This window comes from Seriola aureovittata, chromosome 12 (assembly GCF_021018895.1).
Source record: "Seriola aureovittata isolate HTS-2021-v1 ecotype China chromosome 12, ASM2101889v1, whole genome shotgun sequence".
Taxonomy (NCBI): Eukaryota; Metazoa; Chordata; class Actinopteri; order Carangiformes; family Carangidae; genus Seriola; species Seriola aureovittata.
The window spans coordinates 1112436-1124068 of NC_079375.1; the positions used below are offsets into that span (position 1 = coordinate 1112436).

The following is an 11633-nucleotide window of genomic DNA, read 5'->3' on the forward strand; positions in this document are numbered from 1 at the left end:
CAGATCAGGTTCAGAATAAAAGGCGTTTTAATATTGGCACATTTATGGCACAAACATGTTCAGCTTCACATTCACTCACTCGTGCTCTCACATCCTAATAATGTCACAGCTGCTCTGGGCTTTCTGTCCATCAGCTACATGGAAAACCGAACCGTCACCACGTCTGTCCTCACACTGAAACACAACAAAAAACAAATGGACCCCGGCGTCTTCTGTGAGGTCATGTTAGTGCAGAGTCTTTTAGAAGTGACAGACAATCATGTCCCACCGGTGAGACCGCAACACAGGGAGTAGGTTTGTTCAAATAGTAGATGAGATGGTGAATACTGTCTATGGTGCTGCAAAAAATACCCTCCCCTCCCACACCACCCCCACCCCACCCCACCCCGCTCCAACTCCCTCCTCTCCGTGTTACAAAAGACATTTATAAAAGAACGAGCAGCCACAGAGAATAAAGACAGTTTGTTCCTACAGGCAACAGATCAACACAACAGCTACGAGACTCTCCTCACAGTCCAGGTTTTTACACCTCACAAACCTGCTGATGCTGCAGCTGGATTGTTATCATGTGGTCAAAGAGTCACCAGAGCTCCATTCATCAGCTTCTCTCTCGTTTCCTGTGAGTGATTCAGTTTGTAGACAGCAGCCGTTTAAACCTTCACCATTCTCTAGTTTTATTTGAAAGACGACAGACACGTCAAAAAAAAAAAAAAAAAAAAAAAAGTTCAGAGAACACTTGCAATAATATTGAAAACAAACAAACAAAACACCAATTTGCCTGCTTCAACTTTCGTAGCTTCATATCACTGTGTATTGTAGATGTGATGGATGCGTCTGCACTTCCCCCTGCTGGTCAAAAGTTCCTCACTGTGAACGCACTTATTAGACCCGTCTGGCACAGTGTGACATGCTTTCATCACACAGGCAACTGCATGTTTCAACACTACAGTTTATTTGCAGGAATGTCTATAGCACTATATATCTTTATATATATCTATATCATAATAATTTGAATTTTATAAGCAACTGAAACCTAAAGGCTAGGAATGTGGAATTTCTGGCAAATGTCCAGCAGATCATTTCAAGTATCTCATTTTTATGTATCTAATGTTCAAACACAAATTATTGGTATTCAAAGTGCTCAGATTCAATTGGTCAATTTCAGATCAAAATATTCTTATTCTACACATCAAGTGTTTCGACCGGAAATTCAAAATTCATGATGAAAGGTCTGAACTTAAACATTCAGGGTATACAGGACAATCAGTCGAGCCTGAATCTATTTAATCTATTAATCCAAAGACCCTTTCAGACAAGCAGCTACAAACCACACACTGAGTTTCAGAAAAAAATTACAAAACTTGAAATAATCTGAAAATTTGAAAGAGGGAATTTCAAACCACATAAATTTAAATAGATGGTCAAATATTTCAACGCTTCATTATTCGGTTTTCAGTTGATTATAACATTTAAATTTGTGGCCTGTGTTTGCTTCCATATGTGTCAGCTTCGATGTTTATGTGTCTATGGCCTTGCCCTGTGTATGCAGCGTTACTTTACGTCGTTTTGTGATTGGTTAATCTGTAGATGTGGGTCCTAAATATCAGAAGTTTGACACAGGTGGTTTTGGTCTCTAACGCTCTTAATTGACCAGCGGGGGACGTGTCTCACAGTGAGATCCAGGAACAGGAAGTAGTCGGCCCTCGTCTGGGACAGACCAGGACCACAGAGCAGAAGAGGGGCCTTTGCTGAAGACAAATACAGTATAATACAATGTCTTTACTCGGAGAACAGCACATTGCTAATTCAGACTGTGACTGGACCCTGGTTTTCTGAGTTGGAGAGAATCTACACTCACTGTTCACAGTCCGTTATCTGTGATTTACCTGCTAGCTGCTGTACTGATCTGCTACCTTCTACTGAGAGAAAGATAGAAAGAGACACAGAAAGATACAGAGAATATAAAACAAGGTTTTTTCTTTTTACAAGAGTCCTTTTGAGGGTTTCACCAACCCCCCTAATCTCCTTCAGACACCCACATTCCTCTCCTCTTGTTTCTGTGTGCGCAGGTGTAGCCAAGTCCGTCTGTTTACTTCTTACTGGTGAGTGTGTGTGTGAGTGTGTGTTTGTGTGTGTGCGTGTGTGTGTATATATGTATGCGTGTGTGTGTTTCCATGTGTCTACTTGTGTTCTTTAGTAGGGGCAAAGTAGAGCTCCATGGGTTTGTTCACCTTCCAGTACTTTTCGCTGACCAGCTCCAGAGAGAAGGAACCATTCAGAACCTGTGGACAGAGTTGAACAGTTCAGACATGCAGCACGTTTCCTGCTCCGAGCCTGACCACTCCTCCACACTTCAGTCCACCTTTATGGAGCTGCTCTCTCTGACTGATCTATCTAATTCAGTTGATATGCAGAAAGTTCCTTTCCACTCTTTAAAATAAAACCATGAAAATTCCCCAAACTCCATAGAGAATTCATCATTTATTTACTTTCTCTGTCAAGATTTTATAGAGCAACTGAAAACCTGCTTTAGGGACGATGTAGATTTCTGGGTGACAACCCCAAACAGTGTGTAAAACCTGCACCTCACTATCTGTGATGAATGAAACAAGCCTCCACACCACAGAGAGCTCATTTGTGTTATTATGTATAGGAGGCGGGTTCATGTTCATCATAGCATTAACGTTTGTGAGTGATATGAGCTGCCATTTTCATTTTAGCCAATAAAACTAAAAAACAAAGCTAAAAATGAGAAGTTGCTGCCTGAATGTGTGTGTCACACCTGTGGATGGTGTGAGGATTTTATCAGTTACAGTAATCCACTGTTCTTATCCTTTCCATCCATGTTTATTTCTATTACTAGAGTATTATTTGAGAAAGATTTATATAAAATAATATATTATTTCTATGGTAGCGATATCTACAACATCACTCACATATGAAGAGAAATTCTTGCTAAAGAATCTGTACATATCATTTTCTAATTGAAACAGATTCTCAGAATCTCAAGAATCATTTAAAACATTCAAATAAATATGGAAGCCAAGTCTTCCAGATTTAACCAAAAGAACCAAAGGTACAAGAATGTGTGTGTGTGTGTGTGTGTGTGTGTGTGTGTGTGTGTGTGTACTCACAGTGAACTGGTTTCCAGCAGTTGGTATGTAGATGGTGTACTGTTTCTCTGAAGCTGCCTCCACATTAACAGGACTGGCCTCGGCGTTTCTTCTCAGCTCTTCCAGAGCCAATCGGACGGCCAGGTATTTAGACAGGTGATCCACTGTAGCGTTACCGGACGTCTTAATGTAGCGCGGGACAAACTCCACACTGCAGACAGACAGACAGACAGACACACACACGTTCAAACGTAAACAAACAGGTAAGCACAATTGATGGGGACACAGAAACCAGACGTGAATGCTGTTCAAAGTTCAGGAAAAAAATTGGAAAATGCAACAGCAATGATTTATGTTGTTTTAAGGTGATGTGTAAACACAACCACATTCAATGACAACACACAACAACAAACAACAAACTTTCCCGTGTTTTGCTTTACAATTTAGCAACTTTCTTAGCAACTACTGTAGCTAACATTCAACACCAGTTTCAAGTTAGGCTGTACTTTCAGGCACGGTTCAGGACCTATCGTTTTAAAGTGTCCACTTTGCATCAGCGTTTGCAAACAACGACACCAATTTGTATTTGTGTGACGCTACCTGTTGTGACCGTCGTCCTTCTCCATCAGGGTGGGATGTGGCCTGAACACAAGCTCTATTTCACTTGCACCGCCGTCAATCACTGAGTCCCCGCCCCCATTCTCAGCAGCGTTATCCATGTCCAAACCGCTGTCATCACTTGTCTTGGTGCGTTTGATGCTCGGGCCTGCCTCCTGGGGAAACAGATGAAAACACATAGTCAATGTTTGTATGAAGACCACACACACACACACACCAACAGGAAGTGCATTGTGTTTGAAGGCCAAGTTGTTCCTGAATGTCATAATTTACATTGCTGTATCACAACCACTAGCTAGGCTTCATATTACAACCACTACACTAAATATTTCCAAATGCCAAAACACAAAAAAAAGAGCTTCTCTGAAGAAAATACCCCAGGTGAGTAAATTCCAGCTGACTCCAGCTGTGTCTCTAAGCTCTGACACTTGGTTTGCTGGTTCTGTTATTTAGCAGAAATATGAAATAGCAGTGTAGTTTAACATCAGTGTTAGAAATGCATGTTGTCAAGTGTGATAATACGTTGGTGATAATATACCTGGTTGCTGTGGACAGAAGCGTTGCTACAGTGGGAGGAGTCTCCATTGTCTTCAGCTCCGCTCCCATTCTCCACTGTGTGCCTCTTACCACGCTGCAGTCTGAAAGCAACAAACACAGATTCTGTTTAATGTATGAATCTTCATTATTATTATTATTATTATTATTATAGTTTTTATATTTTACTCTATACTTGTGTGTGTGGAGACCGGCTTGTGTACCTGGTCATAGCCTGTATCTTCAGCCCCTCCTCTATGCTGTGGGACAGGGCTTGCTGGTTGTTGTGTTTGCTGATGCGGGCCAACACTCTCTCCTGGTGGGCTTCGTACTCGTCACGGCTGGGATAAATCTTACCTGAAATGGGATCAATGAGTATAACACTGTATGCTGACTAAACTGTGACAAACAGTTGATCCAGATTAAACCTCCTTCCTTTGGTTACTTACTAATCAAAGCATCAAAGTTCGGGTCTGGGCGCAGCGACCTCTTAGACACCAGCTTCTTACGACAGGTGGGACACTCTTTATTACTGCGGAGACATGGAGGAAAGACACACAAATGTAACAACAATGCCATTGCAACAGTGTGGTTACTATTGTTAAAGCTACAGTATGCAAATTTTTCCTGATATATTTGAGTTGAGAGAAGTGACCCAGACTCATGGAACAGCCTGCCAGCAGTGCAGCGATTTTCCTTCTAACCAATCAGAGAAGGCCAAGGGGTTTGAGCTCATGGCTGTCAATCAATGTGTGAGTGTGATTCTGGTCATATTATACCTCTGGCACTGAATGGTTTGAAAATGAAAATTATGTGAATCATATGCTATGGACTTCACAGTCACAGATCTCAATCCAATTGAAAACCTATAGGAGATTTTGGTCTGATATGTTAGACAGCGCTCTCGACGGATCACTGAGGCTACGTCCACACAACTACGTTTTCATTTTTAAAAAGGATATGTTCTCTGTCCAGACTAACACACCTGAACACACTTACATTCATGAGCAATCATGTACACTGGGCCTGTGCGAGCTGTTGTAAACAGGAAGCAGATTGTCTCCTCTGCAGTTGATTAGTTACAGTAAATACTCTGAACGAGGAACAAAAAACACAGCTGTAACATTAAAATGCAGAATGTAACTGAACAACAGCTGCTAGCAAAGACAACAAGGGCAGTAACACTGTAATTCATTATCATGTTATATTCACAACTGGTAGTCCAGGCTGATGAGAGCCAATCAGGAGAGACTGTGGGTGTCTACGTCATTGATTCCAAATGTCTCAGTTTCTGTCAGTCCAGATACAACACAACCCAAGAGTTTTCAAAATAAAACACAACCCCAGAGTTTTCAAGGTAAAATGGGTCCACAGCTTTTCCAAACTCTGGAGTCGTGTGGATGGGAGGAGGAAATGTAGGAAAAGAGATGCATTTTAAAATGAAAACGTAGTCGTGTGGACATAGCGTAGCTGTTCTGGTGGCAGTTCCTGACTATGACATTTTATGTTGGTTTTCTTTTAATTTTTTCATCGTCTAATTTGTCCAAAAAAAGTTGTTAAAAACAAACAAAAAAAAAACTAAATGAAATGTGGGTACTTTAGAGCACACTTCATAACAACACATAACTGATCCACACAAACCTTTTGTTTGACATTTACTCAGAACCCTTTTAGAGGGTTTGTGGTAAAACCACATCAGAACAAATGTCACTGCTGAGAGGAATAAAAGAGCTGCTGCCTAATGAGTAAGTGCTTGTCTAAGCTCGATGACAAGCAGTGTAATAACATATAATTTACTGCGATTTAATGGTTGGTGGCCTGAATATCTGATCTTAACAGCAACATTGTGTAGGTGTCCTATAAAAAATTTAAAGCACAGGTTCACATTTGTTTGAATGTGTCTTGAAACAACACTTTCATGCCCATATCAGGGTTCTACACTGCGTTGTGCTACATCCCTTTTCAAAAGAGTCAAGTGATTTATTTCAGGCTTTTGAAAACAGGGTTAGGACTCGACAGCATTTTATCCAATCTGAATCCAGTTTCACGTTAGTATTGGTATTAATATTAGTTAGTAACAACTAATATTGACTGCCATTTTCATTTTAATTAATAAAGTGACTGACTTTAAATGAAAAGCTGCTGCCTGAATGTTGTCAGGACCAGGGATGGTTTCTAAACAATTATAAATAAAATAAATAATATTCCTTAAGTTCAGCTAAAGCTAATTATTCTTCACTAGAGGGACTGTGGATTGAATCTCCCATCATTTACACCGAAACTGCTTAAACACATGGGGTTGTGAGGACTTATAATGTGACCATATCCTTTTAACAATAATTCTGTATCCAACAGGTCATTTTTGTCCATAATGTATGCTCCGGTTTATCACCCTCAACTTCATGCTGTGAGTGACATTAGTGTCTGACACTAGTGATATCATGGGATAGTAAACATAACATTTTCTCCCCACTAGCCACTTGGCCTGTAGATCATTGTATATTCTCACTGGCCTGATAGCCAAAAAATAAAAATAATCTTTTTTTTTAATTATTTAATAATTATAGGGGCCATATATTGTAACACTTACAGAAAGACATTTCAATCATTCCCTTATACTATAAGACATTTGGTAAATCTATAGTACAGTACAGTATATTGTAGCCATTACTATTATGATTATTATTATTCATCCTTGTCTGATGCAAACAACATCTTGAATAGCAAGGCAGTCCACAAATTTGGAAAGGGTGGGAACAATAAATCAAACACACCCTTCCAGGTGCTCTGTGTGTTTCAGGAAGTAAGTAACAACACCATCATCTGATGCCAGTCACACTGCTTGTTTAGACTGCCGTCTGTGTTGTCTGAATAAAACTTGACATTGTGAAACTTCAGGACTTATTTTGTATCTACCTGGGAGATTTGTGCAACAAGCCACTGCCTGCACAGAACCTGACATTAGACAGTAAGCTACAGTGACAGTTGACATTAGCTAGCATTAGTGTTAACTCAATACTGACTGACTGACTGACTGACTGACTGACTGATATTTCCTCATCACTGAGTTGGAGTTTCTGGGTCAAACTGGTCCTATTAGCTCATTGTCTCTAGATTTAGGGACTTTTTTCTAACAGACTGGGTATTAACCTGGTTCAGGTCTGGACCGTGTATGGGTAGGGTTAGGGCTTAGGGGGTACACCTCTTGTTACAGGCAGTCATCCTCTCCCTCTTTGTCAAACAATGTCACAGTTATAAAATCAGAATTTGACCATAGGCGGGTCAGACATATACTATGTTTAGACCTATTCATGTTACATTAATGTTAGTACTGGACACTCAACTTTAAACTCCCTCAGAAGTTACCATAGCTGGCAACATGTCTAGCCTGAGTGAAGTGTCTCATAACTGGGCTAATGTTAGACTGCTGTATGAGATGACAACATCAATAACAGTCGCGCTTTGGGTCTAAACACTATAATGAGCAGATTTACAGTAGTTAAAGAAGAACAACTGTTCTTTCATAAGCAGACCATTGTCTTGTCTGACTGTGGAGACCACACCTGACACTCTCCCTTCCCTCTGAGGTCACCATTACTCATTCTGAATTGCTCAATTAGTCCCCACACTGTGGTAAGATAATCAGAAACCTGAATACCACCACAGGACCGAGGGGGGGAGGGTTTCTTGGTTTCTACTGCTAGGCACAAACTCACCCAGATCTCAAAGCTGTGATGATACAATCAGCGCAGAAGCGGTGCAGACATTCTTTAGTTGTCATTGTGTTCTTCAGCATGTCCAGACAGATAGGACACATTAGTTCGCTGTGCAAGGACCTGGGCGACACTGCTATCTCCAGTCCATCTGTTATTGCTTCCTGTGCCAGTACGAAACAGATTAAAATGTCGGTTAGTACACACACAGATACATCTATCTGAAGAGTGGTACATAACTGATACAGCACAGTCCACTGATCTGACTGATGCTTTCAAACTCTCAGAACCACAAATGATGTTTTGGACATTGCACACAACACTGTTAAACTGAGATAGTTATAACATCAGACTTATCAGTATTTACAGAATAAAAACAATTAACACCCCGCACCCCGCACTGAGGAAACACTGACGACTGGAAAGCAAAGATAACAACAGAGTGATGAAGATAAGATAATAAAATAATAAAACAGAGAACATGTATTAAAGTGAGTAAAACAAGAAATAAAAGGTAGGGAATTAAAAATCTAATAAAATGAAAGCAAAATAGTAAAGATAGAAATAACAAAATGCTGCAACAGAGACGTTTGGAGGTGAGAAAAACTGGAGATAAAAGTAGAAATAACATAAATAACCAAAAATAAAAGTAAGGTGTTAAAAGGAAAAAATCCATTATCAACTCATATGAACTGATTATGTGTCCCATATACTGAGGGTGCAGGTTTGTGATACATTGCTCTGAGAAAAGTCTTGCCAAACTTGATGATGGCATAGAAACAAATCAATCAAATGTGAGGCGGTAATGCTGAGTCTTAAAAATTATTTAAATGCCCTTCATACTTCCTCCCCAGATCTTAAAAAATGATGGAGTCCATGTTAGAGATAGTATCATATGAACATGTTAGTTAATGTCAATGATGAAGGTGATCTTGGGGCTGTTTTTTTGCTCACAGCACGAGTGGGACACTGGAATGATCTGATTGTACATATGTAAATATGTACGTTTACCATGGGTATATCTAAATACATAAATAAAATTTTAATAATAAAAAGGTAATAGCTCTACACCAGAAACAGATCAACATGCTGCAAACATGATGCAACATGCACCAGCACACTGATTTTGAGAAGTCAAACATGTGATTGAATTGATAAGGTGTGAACGGTTACCTGTGGAGTTCTCTGTAGCTCATACAGACTCAGTTCCCAGGTCTTACTGAGGGGTTGGACCCCATTGGTCTGAACTGTCTGAGTCATTGCTGCAAAACTGAAATACACAAAAACACATGGTCTTTCTTTCTGGGATCCAATGACAACCTCTGGTTAAGATTACTGGTGGTAGCAGATAAACAGTCTGCACTTTTTTTTTTTTTCGAAAGGCAAGACAAAATAACATACATTTTTAAATACAGAACATAACATGACATAACATAGCATAATGGCATACACTAGTGTGACAAAACAACTGAAAGCTTTTGTTATTGTTGTAATCACTGGACAACCCATTCTACCTCCTGAATTTAGCTCTAAATAAATCTGACCATATGATTACAACCATAGTAAACACCCCTCTGTACAGTTGCAACATTGTTTTTTTTCCTCGTCCAGATTTGATTTTCAACTGTGCACACACTGTATACATTTCAAGTTAACTCCACTGTCAATAGAACATACATCCATAAATCTATATGAAACAGTAATGATTTATATTTAATGAAAGAGGGGTAGCTTTTTTATTTAGAATTGAATGAATGGGAAAAGAGAAGTTCACAGTCAGGTGCTTCTTGTTTTACAGATGGATACCTCTTATACTGACACTGAAGACTCGCGAGAAGGTTTGAATTGGATTGGAAGAAATATCTAAAATTGACTCATTATGTTAATTGTCCACATTATGTAACTTTAAAGTAGAGCTGTTTAGTAATACATTTTAATTAATTCAGTTTTGAGCCTTACACAAAATGTTTAATTATTCGATTGCATGTGTCACGCTTTCATAAACACACATTTGTTTACAGATCTGGGAAAATATTACAATTATATCACTAGAGGAAAAGTTTCATGTCCACTACACTAGGCTACAGCAAGCATCAATTCATGCCATTTTGTCCTTAGGCCTTTTTAACTGATGTCTAAAAGTAATGACAATGTAAAACACAACAAAAGTTGAAAGACATCTAAAAGGGAATTTATGTTTCAAAATCCGAAATTAAAGATATTTAGGTCATGAATTTGATAGAAATTTACTACAGCTGCACAATTTATCGAAAAATATAAACGAAATCACAATATGGCCAAGTGCAATATCCATACCTCAGGAGCTGCAATTTCTTTGATAAAGATAAAAATGTGTCACAATTTTGTTGTGTATTGTATCTTAAGTGTTGTGGTGCTACAGAGACGCCCCACACTACAATTCAAATTCTCCCAAAGTAAAGGAACATGCTTGTTTGGTACAAGACCCAACCAAAATCACATCATCATCATTTTTATAATTTTTTCAGGGAAATGAATAATAAATTCTCTTTTAAATGTTAGTCATTAATCAAAACTTGTGTATCTTTTCACATAGGCTTAAAAATGTAAAGATAAACAACACGAAAACGGATACTTTAATTATCCGTTTTTCTGTCCAAGTGTTGTTAAACTTATACGGTCTCTGTGCCGCAATCATTAATTCATGTCAATAAACAGAACCCAACGTCTAATAACTACTGACTCAAATTACAGACGTGTTCTCTTCGGATGTTGTCATTTATAGTTTTGCTCGCTGGCAAAATACAAGAGGGATACACTTGATTCAATATCTTATATCGGTACTAGCTAATCAACCGCAGTTAATAGAGAGACCCCACGCACATATTTCATGTAAAATCCATGGTGCTCGGCTAATGCGACCTAGCTTCCACAGAGGGTAGCTATTCTCCGTAACGCTAACATTAGAGGCAAAATAAGCCCAAGATATCGCATGTATGAATCCGACAGAGGACCACTGATGTACAGGACGTGGGAAACAATATCATTGTGTCCATTTAAATTTTACATTTAATGATACAAGAAGCTAATATCTGAAATATTGCGAGGGAGTCGTGAATGTAATTTGTCGTTGTGACAGAGGGAAAAACAACAACAGAGAAAAGACCCGACGTATCAGTCTTCTGAGGTTAGATACGTGGTTTTTAAACCTCATTTCCGACATTTAAACAGCGGGAATGGTCGGTGATACACAAATACAGACACAACGGCCAAATATTTCTAAATGGGGTAAAATATGATTGTTTCTGTACTTACATTTTCAGTTGTGGGTACGAACCGATCCAGCCAGCGCGTTCAGGCGAAGGCAATATGGCGGATGCACAGGAAGCGTTGTAGTCTGGGAAATCGAGGCGCTATGCCAGAGCCGGAGTCCCGAATCAGGAACGAGGAGCATGGTAAGATGAAACACCTAACAGCGTGTATTTGCTCTTTGTGCACATTCATTGTTCACCAACTTAAAATGCAAAATTACATTATTTGGAGAGGAATGCATGTATTCATTGCACTGGATCTGAGGGACACACTGATAAATCACTTTCTTAAACCACCACATAAACTAATTAATGCATTAACGGACTGTCAAATACAGCAGAACCTTGTATAGCCTTAATTCTGA

The 11633-nt window shown here is 39.2% G+C and overlaps 1 protein-coding gene across 1 annotated transcript; it reads right to left on the reverse strand.

Annotated features, from left to right (window-relative positions):
- Positions 1–9: 9 nt before the first annotated feature.
- Positions 10–11331, reverse strand: rnf2 (ring finger protein 2). The gene is made up of 9 exons (XM_056391292.1): positions 11273–11331; positions 9152–9248; positions 7982–8142; positions 4715–4797; positions 4490–4622; positions 4270–4369; positions 3714–3886; positions 3135–3324; positions 10–2282 (listed from the first exon to the last, which is right to left on the reverse strand). The coding sequence occupies exons 2-9, from the start codon at positions 9236–9238 to the stop codon at positions 2181–2183; spliced, it is 1029 nt and encodes a 342-aa protein (XP_056247267.1). The 5' UTR covers positions 9239–9248; positions 11273–11331; the 3' UTR covers positions 10–2180.
- Positions 11332–11633: the final 302 nt, after the last annotated feature.